This window comes from Vanellus vanellus (assembly GCF_965231255.1).
Source record: "Vanellus vanellus genome assembly, chromosome: 27".
Taxonomy (NCBI): Eukaryota; Metazoa; Chordata; class Aves; order Charadriiformes; family Charadriidae; genus Vanellus; species Vanellus vanellus.
Genome location: NC_138932.1, coordinates 3,217,269 through 3,235,695, shown reverse-complemented (window position 1 = coordinate 3,235,695; position 18,427 = coordinate 3,217,269). Strand labels below are relative to the sequence as shown.

General features: G+C 53.2%; 1 protein-coding gene across 3 annotated transcripts; it reads left to right on the top strand.

The window, feature by feature from the left end:
* Positions 1–4,785: 4,785 nt before the first annotated feature.
* ADAR (adenosine deaminase RNA specific) lies at positions 4,786–18,122 on the top strand. 3 transcript variants are annotated; one of them, XM_082496210.1, is made up of 15 exons: positions 4,786–4,799; positions 7,102–8,420; positions 9,738–9,924; positions 10,006–10,163; positions 10,545–10,686; positions 10,880–11,097; positions 11,492–11,648; positions 12,673–12,844; positions 13,420–13,513; positions 14,915–15,043; positions 15,144–15,277; positions 15,758–15,940; positions 16,391–16,503; positions 16,871–16,998; positions 17,290–18,122. In XM_082496210.1, exons 2-15 carry the CDS (start codon positions 7,681–7,683, stop codon positions 17,528–17,530), a joined length of 2,796 nt encoding a protein of 931 aa, XP_082352336.1. In that variant the 5' UTR covers positions 4,786–4,799; positions 7,102–7,680; the 3' UTR covers positions 17,531–18,122. The 3 variants fall into 3 exon arrangements, 2 of the variants coding, with proteins under 2 accessions (XP_082352336.1, XP_082352335.1); XM_082496209.1 differs by lacking the exon at positions 4,786–4,799 and having other exon boundaries at positions 6,695–8,420; XR_014270094.1 differs by lacking the exons at positions 4,786–4,799; positions 16,391–16,503; positions 16,871–16,998; positions 17,290–18,122 and having other exon boundaries at positions 6,695–8,420; positions 15,149–15,277; positions 15,758–15,896.
* The last annotated feature ends 305 nt before the right edge of the window (positions 18,123–18,427 follow it).

Here is an 18,427-nt window from a genome sequence, read left to right as displayed (position 1 = left end):
AGTCTCTCTGTGCTCAACAGCACATAAATCAAGAGGAGCGGAGAGCAGTGGCTGCACGCCCCGGGTGGCCCCCGGGGTTTGCCGAGCTCTGACCTTGAAGAAAATGGTGGGGTCAGCAGGGAGCCCCGCGGCAAGCACTGCAAGCGATGCGGGCGCAAATCGGACACTGGCGTGGTGACAAGCGGCAGGGGAGCAGCAGCGGAGAGCTCTGCCCAGGGATGCCTTTTACCCTCGGGATGATGCTTTTCCCACCCGCGGCTGTGCCCCGGGGAGGGGTTGTGAAATCCTTTGGACGTGTCTGAGCGCAGGATAAAGGCCTCTTGCAGATAAATCAGATTTAATATTAAATATGAAAGGGAATTGTAAAGAGCAAAAAGGGGAACCTGGATTTGGACGGTGATGTAAAGGTCACAGAAGAGAGAGTATTAATGCCATATCGACTGACATGTATTAGGAAGCTCTTTGAATTCTGGCATTAGGCATTCATTAATTTAACTGATTCATTCTCTGGGAACCACTGCATCAGGTGCACTTATTCAAAGCAGAGACAGTAATCCCCTTCTCCTCGCTGGTCCCCTTCCAAGAACAAGCTCAGAGAGGTGTTGGGCGGCTCGAGGTCTGTGCGGGGTCCCCCTCTGACACCCCGCAGCGACATTTTGGCCGTCACCCAAGAGGCGGACAACTCGGTAAGGGGGAGGCTCACCAGGCTGGAGCCACGGCAAGGAGAAACGCCGGTGTCTGAAGTGCACTTTGCCACAGTGGGAGCGGCCAGTCTTCCCGCAGCCCCTCTCCGAGCTGGAGAAACCCCTGGCCATCATGGCACCAGGCTGCAGGAGACCCCGGCAGAGTAGGACTTGCCAAGCAGACGCTGCGATGGCTGTAAAAATACAACAGATGAGGCCATTAGCATGCAAGAGCTAAAGGTGAAGGCTGTGCTCACGTGGCATCCCCTGCCACGCGGGTGGCTGCGCCGCAGCCTGCCTTCTCCTGCCTATTTTCAAGGGTACCTTTTGTAACAGCCGGAATAAAACCGTGCTGCTTCCCACCGCTGCAGCTGCCGTGGGAGTCACCGCGCCGGCTCCTTCGCCTGCCGCAGCTGTGCCAGCCCCACCTGCCTTTCCCTGCCGAGCTCCACGGCGGCTCGGAGCCAAGGATGAAGGCCGTGGGAGCACGCTGGCGCGTCCCTGGAGCACACTGACGCCCGAGGGAGATAAGCATCGTGTGGCCAGAGGTGCCAGGAGATGTGGCAGAGTCCCCCCCTTCCCCTCTGCTCGGCACCGGGAGCTCTCGAGATGAGTAATCGCTGCTGACGTCTCGGGAGCGCAGACATGGCAGCTACAGGGGCTGTATCAAAGCTCAGGTTCACTCCTTTGCTGAGCAGTGAGGAGCCTTGAGAGAAAAAGCTTGTGCCATGCCCTGGATAGCTCTGCTGCTTCCCCAGCCAAGACCCAGCTCCTCGGGAGCAGGAGGGGGCAAAGTGGGTAAAAAATCCCTTTTTGGGAACCGGCACCTTTCTGCAGTGCCCAGACCGAAACCCCAGGATCAGGATGGGGCAGCATCTCCCGTGCCTTACCCACACTGCGCTTATAGCTACAATAAAAATCTATTGGAAGAATAATAAAGTATTTTTTCCCCTCCAAGGGGGACTGAAGGCACTGGAGTTGTGGAGATTTTCCACGCCGGTTCCCAGCTGCGCAGTCAGACACAAGAAAGAGCAACGCTTGGGAGGACGTGGGAACTGACTCAGCCCAATTCCTCGCTCCACATACGAGGAGCCTGGAGCGCTTGATGGGTGCTTCTGCAAGAAGGCCAAAACCTAATTGAACCTCTTGTCTCGGCAGTGCGAAAGCAGAGCTTGCCCCTGGGGTGGAGGGGAGCAGGCACCGGCAAGGCTAATAATACACCACCACTCCCAGGGCTGCCTTCAATTAAAAAATGCAGTCAGCTGCTTTAGGAGAGTAACAAAATGTCCCCTTTGCAGTCAAGCCATCAGCTTTTATCTCTCTTGTAGGAACAGGCTGCCTTCGAGAGCGAGGAAGTGATATTTTAGAGTGTCTAATAAAGCAGTTTAAAATGAAACTGCGGAACAATAGCCTTAGCTGAGAACTGGCATTTGAACAGAAAGTCGGGCGGGGGAGCTGTGCTACAATTTATTTCTTCTCATTTCATTTCATAAGAGGGAAGCAAAACAAAGCAGACACCTGAGGCATCTCCAGCTGGCGCTGGAGATTTAGCAAATGCTGCCATCGCGCGGGGAAGCCTTTGCTCAGCCCCGGGGAAGTGGTGGGTTTGGGGGAGCCCCCAGGGAAGCAGGGGGGCAGGATGAGCCCCGGCACCTCGGGGATGCTGGTGCCAGGCAAGCAAAGGAGCCCTTTCCATCCTCCACCAAAATCTGTGGGGATAACGCCGGTACCCACACATCAACCGGTTACCAGCCAGCAGCTCCTTATCTCCAGCACAAATTGACCCGGCATTACACAGCCACGATGTCGGGAGGCCACAGGAGCTTCTGCCAGCGAGAAGCAGACGCCCAGTGTTAATGCTGGGCCTTCGGCAGCCGACGCTTCTCCAGGTCTCCCAGTCTCCCAGCCCGTTCCTATGGAAACAGGTTGGGAGTCTGCCCCATTTTCCATAAAGAAGGAGAACGGAGAATGAACTCGTATCGATTAAGTGGCTATTTGTCACATTTAGGGTGTTGCAATTCAAGAGGATATATGGCCCCATAACACCAGCTATAGATTCGTTCATGGGCAGGGTATATCACGTCGACGCAATGGAGAGCAGCGCTGTAACCTTCCCATTCCGCCTTAACGGCAGCCAAGATGAATCACATTCACTAAGGCTGGGTTAAAGCTTCAGAGCAATCACAAGCAATTAAAAGGGGAGGGGAAAAAAAAAAAAAAAAAAAAGAACAGATTGAGGAGTTGATCGCAGTGTGCTCCGCGTGCTGTGGAGTCATTCGTGCTTTGGCAGAGTGGGTGGGAGACACTGCTTATAGGGACTGGCAGTGCCTGACCCCCAGCATTTGCAGGTCTGCCGTGAGCTTCATACCAGGCAGGGGGGTTTGTGCATCCAAATCCTCCTAGGAATAAAGATGTGACAATCTCAGTTGGCGGAGGGGTCCTTTTTTAGAAGATCAGTCTCCCCATTACAGAAAAAAAACTAAACAAAACCCCACACCAACACCAAACTGGGAAACACAAGCCCCCAAATCTCTGAATCCAGAAATCATTGGGGAAAAAAAAACAAAACAAAAACAACCAAAAACCAAACCGCAAACCATGAACAACCCTCAACCTCGGCTTCAACAAACGGTCACTGAATGTGAGCAGCAGCCAAACCTGGCAATTCTGGGGCCTGACTCACCCTTTCTGAGTGCCTGCAGTGACTCCAGGCTCATTGAAATGCCTTCACAAAGCCCCGGTGGGTGCAGGGTCCCCACCCGAAGGCACACGCCGTCTCTTTGGGGATGGGCAGAGCTGCTGGTGGAGATCAGGATCCTCTGAGGAGCTCGTCCTCGCGTGTTCTGCTCATTCACCAGCAAGTGTGGGCAGATGGCCACTTAAAAAGCACCCAGAGCGTGTGCCCATCCCTCCTGGCTCCCCTACCCAGCCACCCCCCTGGCAGAACTGGGGGCTCCCGGTCTGATGGTCCTAGATGTGACTATCACTTGCTGGTTGTACCGCAGCAAACAGGTGCTGCATGGAGCTGCCGGCCGCCCCCGAGCCGTACGAACCACGCGCGGTGCCGGTACACCTCCCGCCTCTCCGCTGGCAGCCAGCGCCGCCGCCGCCGTCGTCGTCGCCGCCGCCTCGGTGCTCGGATCTCTCTGCCAGATGGTAAATGACACACAACTATTTACACGCACGCGGCAAAGCAGCAGACAGGAACAATCTGTTCTCTGCCGGTAGTTTTCTAACTCACACAATTAGGAGGGGGTTTGCCCGTCAAAGGGAGGATCCGCCGGGACCGGAGGCTGTGCCTGGTTTGGGATCAGGGAAAGGAATGACTCTGTCTTCCTGGAAGTTGAGTTGCGGGGGGGAACGTGGCTCAGGCTTTGACTGGAAGGGTAGCTCTGGCATTAAAAAACATGTATTAAAATGGGTGTGAGGGGAGTCCCATGGGACAGGGAGCCTGTGGAGGACAGGGGATCCCCAAGGGGGAAGGGGGAGCACAGGGGACCCCTAGGAGATGGGGGGGTGCCCACGAGGGATGGGGGGGGGCCCACAGGAGACAGCAGAGCCCTACCAGAGGTGGAGGGCCCACAGAGAACGGTGGCCCCACAGGGCAGGGACATCCCATGGAAGAGGGGGGAACCCCATGGGAGGCAAATAAAGGAAGGGGGAGCCCCACAGGGCACGAGCAGGCCCACTGGGGATGGAGAGGCTATAGGGGATGGAGGCCACGGAGGACAGGGGGGTGACGGACCCCGATGTCCTCCGTGGGCTCCTGACATCCCGTGGACACGCCTGTGTGAAGCCTGGCAGGCCTCGAGCGATGGCTCCTGCTGCGGCGGGCAGTGCCCCGGGATACAGCGGGAGAGGCTGCGGGCTCCCAACCGGGGGAGGAGGAGGGGGGACCTGTACAGCCTCCCCACAGCGGAGCGACCGAGCCGGGCCACACTCGGCCGGCGGCGGCAGCACAGCCACGCGTTGCCCTGCCTAAACATGGCCGCCGCCCTTGGCCCTGAGGGAAGATGGCCGCCGCGCGGCTCCCTGCGTACCGCGCAGGCGCGGGAGGGCGCTCGCTTGCGTCATCACCATGCGCCATCCGCGGCCCCAGCGGCGGTGGCGGAGGGGGTAAGGGGGTGCGGGGGGGGGGGCGGGCCCGGCCCGGTTCCAGGCCCCGCCGGGCCTTCCGCAGCGCCGGGGGCGCGCACGGGTTTCCTGGGCGGAGCGGGGCCTCCTCCTCGGTCCGCGGGTGCCCTCCGGCTGCCGCCGGGCCTGGTGACCCGGGCGGGATGGTGACGCGCTGGGCGCAGGCCGCGGTTGGGCCTTCAGCAGGGGCGGCCCCGGGGGCTTCGGGGAGGCGGCGTGATGGTGTCCGGGGACCTCGGGCCTCAGCGCGGCGAGCGGCTCCACCGCGGGCGCGGGGTGGCTGTGCCGGCCCGTGGCGGTGCTGCTCGGGGAAGGGATGTGACTCGGGCTCGGGGTGGCGCGAATCCCGCCTTGAGGGTTGGGATCCCCTTTTGGAGGGGTAGTTTAAGGTGACAGCGGTTCCCGCAACCGGACGATTAGCCGCCGCCCCCCGCCGTGCGGACCGGGGTCCCGTCCCAACGAAAGCTGCCGGCTGGCCGGGGCTGTACATCACCGCCGGTACCGGGGGAAGGAGCTTCCCTCCGGGGTTTGCTGTCCCGGTCCAGCTGTGGCGGCCGCTGGGAAGGAAGCGCGGGGCTTTGAGCCGCTCGCAGAGCCGAGCGCGCTTCGGGAAGGCCGAAATCCACCCGCCCGTCCCCTCCCTGCGAGCTCCCCGGGCGGGGCGGGGCGGCCGCTGCGGGAACGGGAACCGAAACCGAAAGGGAGCTCGCAGCCATCTTGCCGGGGGGACCGGTTACCCGCAGCCCGCCCGGCGGCGCCTCCCCTCCCCGGCAGACGTTGTGCGGGTCGGGGTTTCTTTTGTCCGTCTATTTTCTCACAAAATAAGGGAATTTAGCGTAGGGACGAGATCGAGGTAAGAGCGTTTTTTAAAATACCACTCTTCCTGCCTGCCAGGATTTCTGTCCTGCCTTTGGCTCAGGGATCCCTTTTAAAACGAGTTCACAGAGTAGGGGGACAGTGGGGCCCCCTCCCTCGCTGCCCTGAGCCTCCTCAGCACCACACGTGGAGCCCGGGTCTATCGGGCTTGGTAAAATAAGTCGCAGTGGTGGCAGCTGGGTGCAGTTGGAGACTGGTAATGAACTTGTTTAATGAAAGGGAAATTTAAGTTGGCTTTGAGGCGTGTTTGATGAAGATAGGGAGCTTTACGGACATACAACTTAACACCGGGAAAACTATCTTTATGAAGATAGGTGCCTTAAAGAGGTCACCCGGAGGAAGGTAGGACGGGGACCTAGCAGCGGGTATCAGTTGCATGTTTTTATCCACTCGGTTTCCCAACCTGCTGTTGTCAAAGAACTAGAATATAGCCTGGACTGGCTTACTTTTAAAAAGCATATTAAAAGCTTAGATTTATGTCCTGTACCTGAGGGGGGTAGCACAACTGTCTGTGATAGGAGTGAAATTTGGGCTACCATCCCAAAAAACTTCATATCGTTGCCAGCTGCATACCTATCCAGTTTCTCTGCGTGTTATTGCTTTACTTCCCCTGTGGCGTGCTGCTTTACCTCTACGGGTCATTTAATGTCCAGGAAGCAAAGGACATTTGGGGTTTCAGACTTTTTTTTGGCCATGAGTCTGAGAACTGTTGCAGCTCTGTCCTGTGTGACTGTGTGAGCTGCTTCACCTTCTTGTGCTGCTTCACCTCCTTGTGCCCCCGTTTTTCCGATTGCAAAGCAGGTCTGAGATTCTTCTCTCCCTCAGGGCAGAGGAATGCAACTCGCTTGTGATTTGGAAGTGCAGGGTTGAGCCTTCCACAGATGGCATCACGAAAAGACAAACTGCCCCTGTGCAGCTAGCTTGAAATTCAGTCCAACAGGAGCAGAGGGTCGCTCTTACTAAAGCTGTTTCTCATTGTTAACTTCACCTGCGACTCCTGACTGCTGGGTTCTGTGCTGGGCAGGCACAGAATTTGCTATTTGTGTTCACATGAATAATTTAGACTCGAAAGCTTGACGAGTTGAAGATGCTTGAAATGCATTTTAAACTGCATTTCTGGAATCCTACAGTTGTGTAAATATGTTCTGAATTGTGGGGTTTTTTTCCTCCTAGGAGGCGCTTGTTCAGGACGGCCACGTGCGGAGTGAATTGCAGGTCCCCTTCTTCTGCCGCGCAAGCGGCCCAATTCCCACGTGTGTCCCAGCAGTGCGCTATGAACAGAGGCACTGGTCGAGGCAGAGGCTCGTATCTTACCCGCTCAAGACGTAACCGCCCCAGCACTAATCAAGGTTTTTTTAACCACCCTAATACCCCACGAGAAACTAATCAGGAAACCTTTTTACACCAGCAGTTCCTAACAGAGCAGGACACTGAAGTCTGTTTGCTTCAGGGACAGGGATCGTACGACGCGTCACACATCAGAGGCGTGCGAGCTGCGGCACTGGCTCCTGCAGAGAGATGGCAACCCAGCTGCAGCAGAGCAGGATGGCGTAGGTTCTCCAGCAAGTGTCCGTGGGTAGAAACTTCGCCGTGTTATTGCCCTCCTCGGTACTGTCGTCAAGAGGACTTGGAGAGAGATTCTGATGCCATCAGGCTGAATTTCCAGAGACTGTCTCTTGCTGGACAAGACTGTGAACAAGAAATTCTTACTATTTTCAGGCAGCTGGGGGAGGGGAAGACTTGTACAGTCCATGATCTTGTACATAAACTTAAAACTCAAAAGAAAGAGGTCAACCGTATCTTGTATAAACTCTTCAAAGAAGGGAAGTTGCACAAAGGTGGAGAGACGCCGCCGCTGTGGAGGATTGCCAGCCCAAGCGCAGGGAGAGAAAGAAGCTCCACTGAGTACAGCCGTGGTCACACAGATCCAGGTTGTGAGAGCAAAGGAGGAGAGAGGAGTGCAGTTGACTCGGGACACGCCGAACCCATGATGGCTGAGACAAAGGACAAAATCTGCAACTACCTGTTCAGCGTAGCAGAAACAACGGCGCTCAACCTTGCCAAAAACATCGGGTTTTCGAGGGCCAAGGACGTTAATGCTTTTCTTAGCGCTCTGGAAAAGCTGGGAGATGTCCACAAGCAGAACACAAGCCCCCCACGGTGGTCCCTGACAGACAGGAAGCGTGAGCGGATGCAGATGAGGCTGAAGGCCAGCACGGTAACGCAGATGACAGATCCCACACCTGAGTCAGGTTTTCCAGCTTCCTCTGTTCCTCCATGTCCCCAGGAGACGACCATAGCTTCACCAGCAGTGACAACATCGGAAGAAGAAGAAAGTATAGAAAACGGACAGCAGCCTTTGGGGCAAGCTGATCAGAGCGATGCCAATGACATGGAAGCAGCCCCGCCTGAGGACACTAAGCCTGAATTTGCCAGTTTGAGTAATTATGATAACTCTGAAAACGGCAGGTGGGCCACGGATGATATCCCAGATAATCTGAACACTGTCAACAAGCAACCCGATGAGTCAGAATCCATCATGAATTCCCAGTCTTCCCCCAGTTACGCTGCCTGGTTTGAAACTGCTTTCCCTTGTACGCCTGTAGAGAAACTGATGGCTTGTCAGGAGAAGAACCCCGTGAGTGGCCTTACCGAATATTCCCAGTACACATACCAGCACTGTGAGTTTGCCATGCTGGAGCAGAGCGGACCCTCTCACGAGCCCCGGTAAGAAAATTTCCTACCTTTCCTGAGCTGTCTTTTTGCTTAAAATGATCTGATTTCAACTAACTTCACCTACTCAGCTTTGTTCTGAAGGGTCTGCTCATTCACATTTACTTCATTTCAGAAGGATTAGCTTAGTTGATTCCTTGCAGCATCTTAAAAAAAAAAAAAAAAAAAACAAAAAGCAAAACCAACAACAACCACAAAACAAGGCTAAAATTTAATGCCAGGTAGCCCAGTTTTAGCCACCTCATTCTGAGCAGCGAAGGTGGGATTTGTCTCTTCAGCCAGGTGCTGTCAGTTTGATTGTATATGGGGAAACTGGTATTTCTAAGCTACCTCTGAAGATGCTCTCACCCTGGAAGTGTTCTAAAGGGAGCACAGAACAAAGTGCTTGAGTGCAGATGTCTTGGGTTAGAGCAGGTGAACCCACTCGAGACGTTTCTGTGGTGTAGCTGGGCAGAGCGGCCTGTGTGAGCGGAGCACGTAGCATGACACCAGGGTTTGCGTAGTCAGTCTCTGGAGTCCTGCTTCCCTTTGCTAAACCATGGCTGTTCCTGAGCGCTGGCGAGACGGTGAAAAGCACTATCTGTGCCACACTGGAATATGTCAATAGATCCGCTAGACAGGAAAATTGGCCTGATTTTGAAAGATGGAGTCCTAGTTTTTTTTTATTTTTGGTAAGGAGGGATCTGAATGGATTCAGCCCCATAACCTCTCTCCAGATGTGGTTTGACCCGTTCTCGTCAGAAGCAAGGTTCCTCTGTATAGGGTGGGAGGTCAGAAGAGAAGATGTGTTTGTTACGGTTCACAGGGAGGAGAGACAGAAGCATCAAAGGCAAGAGGTTTATGTGAAGCAGCACCTCTCTGAGATAGTGTGAGTGCACTGGATAGCCAGGGAAAATGCCAGAGGGACGAGTAACCCTGAATGACCAGGTGCAGATGGAACAGCGCAGGCTGCTTTTAAGCTTTCTTCATCCCTGTGCAGGAGACGTAACCAAACCGCTCTTTCAATATGGCCTTTACACATCTCTGGCGCTTGTGGAACAAGGCAATTCAGCCTGTTCCTTCAGAACAAAATCTGGAGCTACCCCTCTGTCATGAACAATTCTGGAAATGCGATGAAATGAGGCCCAGACGCAGAGCTGTCAGGGCACCCTTGGTATTTCTATCTTCTGCACATGGCAGCCTGAGTTTGCTCTCCCAGCCAGGAGCTAGGTGTTCCTTCTCACTTGAACTCCAAGAGCAGCCTTACCTGCTTGCTCTGAGAAGATCACACTTTTGCGTCTCGATTTACCTCTTTGGTTTTCTCTTCCAAAGATTTAAGTTCCAGGCAGTGATTAATGGGCGCCGATTCCCGCCAGCAGAAGCAGGGAGCAAAAAACTCGCTAAACAGGAGGCAGCAGCTAACGCTATGAAGGTCCTGATGAGTGAAGTGGAGAATGGAAGACACGGTGGGATTAAATATGAAGAGCCGTTCCCCTCTGACAACTCTGAACCAGAATTGGTGAGTCTTGGTTTTGTTACTTGTGAGAGCGACCAGACGGTGTTTAGCCTGAAACTGGTTTCCTCTGTCTTCTCTCTGTAGCCTTTGCATCCAGAGCCAGAGCCTTCGTCTGCTCCAGCTCATCTCAACTTGCTTCCAGGGAAGCACCCTATCAGCGTATTAATGGAGTACGGGCAAAAATCGGGGAACACGATTGAATTCCAGCTGCTGTCTCAGGAAGGTCCGCCTCACGATCCCAGGTACGGCATATTGTTGTCAGCTTTGGGGAGGGTAGAAACCCTTTCTTTAATATCCTTCCTCTTCAGCACGCTACCCGTATTCCTGGACTTGTCACTGACCTAGCTGAATGTTCCTGTTATCCAAGGAGTCTGGGCATAGCTCCTCCAAGACATCTGCCTCCAGAAAGAGACCAAAATCAACCTAATTTCTCAGAGAAAGGATGCTGACCAGGAACAGGTTCCAGTCCTATCTGGTAGTGGTCTACTAGGAGTATTTAGGGCCATCGTGGTAGATTTAAATTGGAGATAACCCAAAAGGATTTAACTTGATCTGGGAGAAAGGGATAAATAGATCCAGACACCTATGCTTAACGTTTTTCATATGCTATAATGTCCTGTCAGGTTCGGCTACTGTGTGAAAATGGGTGACCAAATTTTCCCTGCTGTGGTAGGAAACAGCAAGAAGGGAGCAAAGCAAATGGCAGCAGAAGTTGCTGTGAAGATTCTTTCTGGAGAGTCTGTACCCCATGTCTTGCCTGAACAGGTACAAAGAGCTTCTTTATAAGACCCGAGTGTTTTGGGTTGGGTTCCCCCCCTTCAGTAACTTCATGTTCCACTGGATTTCGCCCCACAAGGTCACATGCTGGCTCTGGCAGAGCTTTGCTGAGCACTCTTGGCCTGTGGTAATACCAGCTGCTCAGGATTTAACAGCCTTCTCCTGTCTAACTCTGCTCTAGCTTGTTGTGAAGCCCTATGGTGACCAGTCCACGCACAGCGGTGGATCGTGGATCGCCGCTCCAGATGAATCCCAGGTGGCGAAAACGAAGGGTGTTGGGGAGCTCATCAAATACCTTAATGTCAATCCTGTCAGTGGCCTGCTGGAATACGCCCGCTCCAATGGGTTTGCTGCAGAGTTCAAACTCATTGACCAGTCAGGACCTCCCCATGAGCCCAAGTAAGTAGCTGCATCTACTGGAGCACCATCCCTGGGGGTGTTTAAAAGACGGGCAGACGTGGTGTTGAGGGACAGGGTTTAGTGGTGGACTTGGCAGTGTTGGGTTAACGGTTGGACTCTTAAAGGTCCCTTCCAACCTAGGCGCTTTTATCATTCTGTGATCTGTCCGGCAGGAAGTTTTGCACTCTTGCTGTTGTCCTGGAGAAAGTGCAGAGAATGCAAAATTCCTGTGGCAGTTCAAGATGGCAACAGGCTGAGCCATTGCCTCTGCCAGACCTTATGTCCAGAGGACAACTAAGCTACCTCCACTCCTCTCTCCACTGACAGAATTTAAGAACCGGACTGAAATCCATAGGTTTCTTGGTTTCTCAGAGGTGCGCTGCTGTTTTTATAGGTTTGTCTATCAGGCGAAGGTTGGAGGCCGCTGGTTCCCAGCTGTAACTGCGCACAATAAAAAGCAGGGCAAGCAGGAGGCAGCTGATGCAGCGCTCAGAGTCCTAATTGGGGAAACAGAGAAGATTGAGCGCATGGAAGGGATGAACATCACTGAGGTAAATCCTCTTCCTCCAAAGCTGGCGCTGCTTTTGTAGCCCTGCCTGTTCTGTGCCTTTCAGTCCAGCAGAAAAATGCCTTCAAGATCAACTGTGAGATCTTTGTCCTCTGAAGGTGTAAATAAGTTGACATTTTCTTGAAGTGGGTTAGATGTTTCTTCAGGGCACAGACGTGCTCTTCCCTCCTGCTGGCATCTGCTGTAGGGCTAAATTATCATCAGATTCTTCCACAAGCTACTGAAATGTGTTCCTGTGGTAGAGCGGGAACGCGCTTATTTTTAATTCTGTGACTTCTTTTTTTTCCCCTCCTTCCAAATTCCTTCATGCTGCATTAAAAATTATGTGTCAGCTCGAAAAACCCATGCATCAGATAAGAGCAAAGCTCTGGTTGTGTCAGGATGGCTGTCCCAAACCTGTGCTGCTTTAAATCACACTTAAGAGTTTTGTGATCTCTTAAAAGCTGCGTTCCGGGCTGCACAGCTGAGCACGGCAGCTGTGGCTCTAAATAGAAAAGCCATCAGGGAGGATTTGTCAGTCAGCAGTGCTAGAGGAGGCAAGTGCCCGTCTGCCATGGGAGTGACTGTGCCGTCTCCTCGCAGGCAGCCAGGGAAGGAATTCCTCCAAAGGCAGCAACAGATTTCCTTGGCTGAGTCTCTGGGAACAGGCAAGATGGGGTTTGTTCCTTTGCGAGGGGGGTTTCCCCTGGCAATCTCGAGAGGCCATTCCTCAGCCCAGAAGCTTGCTGCCAGGAGGAGAGCTTGCTGCTGTCTCTTAATGATGTGCTCAAAGCAGAACTCAAAACGTTGGACAGTTGTTTTTTTTTTTTTCCCAGAAATACCTGAAAGAACTTCACCCACCCCTTGACACGATGCTGTCCAACCCCAAATTGTGCCGCCTGTAGCTCATTTTTTCTGTGTTCCTGCCTTCTGCTTGGATAGCTGTGCCTCAGGTTAGCTGCTTCTTGAGCCGCTTTGTGACCTGCTCGCGATCTCTTAGCAATCCTGGTCTTGTGTCCCCGTTGCAGCTCCCCGTGAGCGGCAGTACCCTACACGATCAGATGGCTATGCTGAGCCACCAGCGCTTCAACACCCTCACTGCTCGCATCCAGCACAGTCTGCTTGGGCGGAAGATCCTGGCTGCCATCATCATGCGGAAAGGAAACAAGGGCCTGGGAGTGGTGGTCAGCATCGGAACGGGTATGAACAGCTTCTTCCAGCACAGGCTGAGCTCTCCCTTCCCTGCTAGATTCCCTGTCGGCTACGACTAGGGAATGGCTCTTGCTGTAGGCTTCTTCAGAGGGCAAGAAACATTCCCAGGGTTCGCGTGGTGTCACAAGTGATTTGGTTAGAGAGAGGGAACAAAGCGAATGTGCCTGCAGCTATATTGCTCTTAATCTTTGCTTGCATTGCTGCGCGCTAGCCTGTGCATCAGAGCATGGATTCCTCGCGTCGTTTGGCACAAGATCCCCCAGCTTCTCTCAGCTACGTGCACCTTAGCTCCCTTCCTGCCCAGAGCAGTGGGCTGAAAAGTGCTCAGGAAGGGACACTGCCCCTAAACCTGTGGCAATTTTAAGTCTTTGCTGTCCCTACGGTAGTGTGTGCTCTTTGTCCCTTTATCCTCCTAACTGTTTGGATCAGGATAATTATTTAATAGTCAGGGCGCTGCTGCTGCTCAGGAGCACAAAGTAGTAAAACTTGAAGCAAGGTGAAACCCTCCCTCTGTCTGTGAAGCTGTGTGTTGACTTCGACACTTGCCTTTTTATTTATTTCAGGTAATCGTTGCGTGAAAGGGGAAGAGCTGAGCTTGAAGGGGGAGACAGTGAACGACTGTCACGCAGAAATCATTTCTCGAAGAGGCTTTGTGAGGTGAGACAAGGGGAAACCCAAAGGAGAGGGACCTGCCAAGAGGTGCTGACCCGTTCTAAAGGGATGTAGCTGTGACGGTTCCTCGCTGTGTTGAGAAAGGCTGTGATCCTCTTAACACTACTGTTTACCCGTGTGTTGTTAAATAGAGGGAAGTTATTTCTGATAAGAAAGGGCCATGCCTGAATGGTGCCCAAATTAGTACCGAACTGGAAACTTGCCAAGAGCCCAAGGGCTGCATCTGATGTACTTGAAAATAAAGCATCCTGCAGAGGCTGCTTGGCCAGCACGCAACGCGCTGTCTGAGTCGGGGCACAGCTCTGAGCAGAGGTGCTGGGGAGTCTGCAGGCCAGGTGCCCCCACGGCCTTTCTGGATCTGGGTGCAGAAGGCTTCGGGAAAACGTATCGAATGTGTTTGCGTTGATAAGTCAGAAATCCTTTTTCATCGGTTGGCAAAGGTTTTCCCAACTAAACTGCACAATTGTTCTCTCTATACACATTCAGTGTGGCACTTTTTTTTTAAAGAAAAACTAAAGTGAGATGAAGTCGGACTACCCTCGTTAACGTCTGCGCTTCCATTATGAACAGCAAAGTAGCTGCTTTCTTCAAGCCTTTGCCTGCTGCCACTCTACTCTGTGCATTTCTCAGCGCTGGAAGGTGTTGAGGGCAGGCCCCCGGCGAGCTGTAAAGTCAGAGGATTGCACTCTTGCTTAATGTCTGTCTCAGCTGTTAATCTTCACAGTCGCGGCTGTTTTGGCATGGCAGAGCCTGTCAGAGATGAGAACAGTGAGCTCCATCTCTCCTCGCAAAACACATCCCTGCACAGGCTCTGCTCGAGGAGTGAAGCTGCAGTTTTTCTTTAGCCCTTGACGCTATGTTGGAGACCTCAAGGTTTTCCCTGTCCTCGGACAGAAGCATAAAAGACTCAGTCATTGTAAACAGATCGTGGGGTTGTGCTAATAATACCACTTGCGTTCAGGTGCCTGTGGGGCTGCTTACTCTTAATGCAAACTTGGTGCTGACTAAAGGTGCTAGGTGAACAACCTTGAAGTCTTCTTCACGCTGGGATCAGGTGCATGCAAGCAGCAGCCAGCCAGGCTCCATTCTCTCTCCTGCCAGTTCTTCCCTCCGCTCACCCGACAGAATGCTGATTTTTCTATTGCGTGTCCTGTGCGTGGTAGGAAATTTGCTTTATTTCATGGCTTTTCTGTAGCATCAAACACTCTTCGTTGGCTTCCAGGTATTCTCAGCCGCGGCTCCTGGTCTTTGCTCTCCTGTGCGGCAGGACCGGGAGCTGGTGACTTGGTGTGACAGAGACAGAGCTTTGGACCCCACCTGTCCCTGTTGAAGTGCTCCTTGTCTGAGGAGCAAACCAGCCTTTTGACATGGTGTTGTTATTTCCAGGTTTCTCTATAGTGAGTTGATGAAGTATGACCCGTCTAATCCTTCCACTGCAGAAGAGAGCATTTTTGAGCCGGCGGGAGGGAAGAGGCTGAAAATAAAGAGCAGCGTAACCTTTCACCTCTACGTCAGGTTGGTGCAGGGAGTGACCGGTGTGAGCAGCGCTGTCGCGCCCCTGGCCCTGGCTGTTTGCTGAGTGTCAGCACTAACCTGGGGAGTGTTTGTTTTCTAGCACAGCACCTTGTGGAGACGGGGCACTCTTTGATAAATCCTGCAGCGATCAGGCGAGCGTGGTGGGGCAAGCCCAGCATCAGCCTCTCTTTGAGAACCCCAAACAAGGCAAGCTGCGGACCAAGGTGGAGAACGGTGAGTGCGTTCGCTCCCTGCGTGGTGGGGTGGCTCCAGTCCTCTCCTCTGAGCCTTTCTGGAGCTCCAGGGTTTCCTTTACCCCCTCTCTTTGTGGTGCTGTTGTGGGATTTGAAGCATTCAGGAGCCAAAGGGGGTGGATGGGGGCATTAGAGGGAGTCCCTTCTCCTTTCCCAGTCTGCCTGTGGGATTGCTCCGCTAGCAAGCGTACAGCTTTGCCGCGAAGCTTCGATGTCTCTGACCTCCCTTTCAAGCACTATTTCATTCTGCTTCAGCCATGTGGAAAATAACTCATCTGTGATCAGTACTCAGTTCCCTTTTTCATGTGATACTAAAATGTTCCCCAAACCCAGGGTCAGACTGACTCTGGAGGTCGCTCCGTGTGTGTGCATAGAATACGGTTTCTTGTGCAGTTGCTGATGGGGTTTTGTTTTATTGAATATCTGACTCTTACGGAAAAGCTTTTTGTCTCTTGTGCAGGGGAAGGTACCATTCCTGTGGAGTCGAGTGACATTGTGCCTACGTGGGATGGGATCCAGCACGGGGAGCGGTTGCGAACCATGTCCTGCAGCGACAAAATCTTACGCTGGAATATACTTGGCTTGCAAGGGGCATTGCTGTCACACTTTATAGAACCAGTTTATCTCAGCTCTGTTACACTCGGTATGGATGTGCTGCCTTGCTCCTTAAAACGGGGCTGCGGCGACGAGTAACCTTCCTTCCCCGAGTGACGGAAAAGCTTGTTTGTGGAGGCTGTGGGAGTAACAGACTGAACCGTCGTTCTTGGCAGAGCTGTGCTGTTTGGGAGTGAAAAGGGAGTTTGTGGATTTTATGCTGTGGGTGGAGTGGGTTTTTCTCCAAGGTTTTTGGTTTTCAGAAGGCGCATGTGATCTAGGGGAAGGTGAGACAAAAATTGCCTGTTTGTGTCTTCGGTGAGAAATGTTGCACTCTGTAAACCTCCATCTTACGCATCTTGTGTGTGTGTAGCTGTTGTTGATCCACATGGCCGTGAGCTTTCTGGAGCTTATGAGAAGCGCTGTGGTTTTGGGGGTTTGGTCTGTCCATCACCCGTGTCCTTCCCGTTTCCTAACGCCTTTGCGTCTGTCTTCACAGGTTACTTGTACAGTCAGGGTCATTTAACGCGTGCAATCTGCTGCCGCCTGGCAAGAGACGGGAGCGTGCTGCAGGAAAGGCTGCGGGCTCCGTATCACATTAACCATCCCGAGGTACTGCGGGCCTGGCACCCCTTTGCCTTTCCATCCCCCAATTCCACCTCCGCCCTTGGGTTGCGGGCCTCGCTCCGCAGGGGAGGGTGTCCCGGCAGAAGCTCTACAGCCAGGGCCAGGAAACCTGTGCCTTCTGCGTCATCCCGCAGTGTGTGGGGCTTCCTGGCAATGACTTGATCTGGGAAAAAGAAGACCGAGGTCACCCCTGTAGCCTTCAGCTTAATAAGAACCTAGTGCTTGCTGCTCTTGGAAGTTTGGGATGAGCTGAACCCCTGCCTGCAGGGGATGGAAGAGGCAAGAGACACCCTTTACCAGTGGGCTCGCGCGGCAGGACCGGTGTTCAGAAACCCTCTTGCCTCTCACGCAGGTTGGGCGAGTCAGCGTATACGACTCCGCAAGGCAGACGGGCAAGACGAAGGAGTCTTCGGTGAATTGGTGTCTTGCTGATGAAAGCGAAGTTGAAGTCTTGGATGGCACAAAAGGGAAAGTAGATGGGTAAGAAGAGCCTCTCCTGACGCTGCTTTTCTCTTTGGGGAAAGGGGGGCAGCTCTGAAGCCGCGAGTACACTCTGCACCTTGCGTGTGGGGAGGGTTGGAGAGAGGGATTTCAAACTAATGTGAGCGAGCGCTCTTGAAGCAAAACAAAATACTGCCCGGACCCTTCAACAGAGCCCCGCTGAGCCGAGAGATCTCACAGGCATCCCGTTGTGCATTTTTCCCTGTGCCCCCTTCTCTTTGCTCTTCTGAGTGTCATGTCCTTCATTGCTGCCTTTGTCTCCCTTCTCAGACCGAAGCTGGAGGTGTCTCGTGTGTCCAAGAGGAAAATGTTTGCCCTCTTCCAGCAGTTATGTGCCAAGAACAACTGCAAAGACCTGCAGAACCTCTCGGTGTACTCGGATGCGAAGGAGGCAGCCGCCGCGTACCAAGAAGCCAAGCAGTGCTTCTTCAGCGCGCTGGAAGAGATGGGCTACGGCAGCTGGATCCGCAAACCCCAGGAGGAAGATAATTTCTCTTTCTCTGATGCATAATGAGACGCCCTGCGCGTGGGGGGGGGAGAGGGGGGGTGAGTGTGCACAGGCGTGTGCATGGGTGTCTGCGTCCTTCTTCCAGCACCTTCTTTTTTGAAGTAGAATCAGGAACGCGCAGCAGTTTCCCCCGTAGGCCTGGCTGCCTTCTTTCTCTGCTCTCGTTACTCCGAGACCCTGCCCCTTCCCTTTTTAAAACGTGCATGAAAATTATTGTCTTTTTTTAAGCTAGGGCAGGCTCGGTCTCCGTTTGCTTTTATGTTTTCCTCGCCTCTGTTTTTTTTTTTTTTTAAAAAAAAGAAGGCACAAAAAAACAGAGGGACTCTCAAACTGTGAGCTTGAAACCTTTGGACCATGCACTGCATCTCCCTCTGGCAGGTTTTGAGGCAATTTTTTCTCTTTTTGAGGGAAAAAAAAAAAAAAGAAAGAAAAAAAAAAGAAAAGCAAGCAAAAAGCTGTCCGGCTGGTTTTATATGTCTCTGTCGGAAGGTGGCTGGCAGCCCGTCCGAGCTGGGACACGGGACTGATCTCGGCAAGACAGCCGGCAGGACCAGCATAACATTCCACATTAATAATAAAAAAGAAAATTTCTGTATTACGGCTGGCTCCGGGCTGTGGGGGCGTGTGAACTCCTGCAGGGTGAGAGAGGAGCCCCGGGTAGAGCTGGGTGGGGTTTGGAGAGGAACGGGGCTGAGTTATCGTTTGCTAAATGATGAATGATCTGCATAGAACCGTGCCAGTTGTGAATTAAGCCTTTCGCCTCAAGCAGGGCCCTGTTGGGTAGAAGTGAGATCTCAGAGGGCTTCAGCATACCCTGAAATGATGGGGCTCCTTCCCCCACTTCTGTCTTTGGGGTGGGGTGTCTCCTCTCCTGTCTGGGGAGGTCACTTGGGAGGCTGG

Excerpts from the sequence above, each read along its gene's own strand:
- ADAR (XM_082496209.1), top strand. The coding sequence starts at position 6,967 with ATGAACAGAGGCACTGGTCGAGGCAGAGGCTCGTATCTTACCCGCTCA. Across the intron at positions 10,164-10,544 it reads GGTCCGCCTCACGATCCCAG|GTTCGGCTACTGTGTGAAAA; the intron begins GTACGGCATATT and ends ATGTCCTGTCAG. Across the intron at positions 12,845-13,419 it reads GGTGGTCAGCATCGGAACGG|GTAATCGTTGCGTGAAAGGG; the intron begins GTATGAACAGCT and ends TATTTATTTCAG.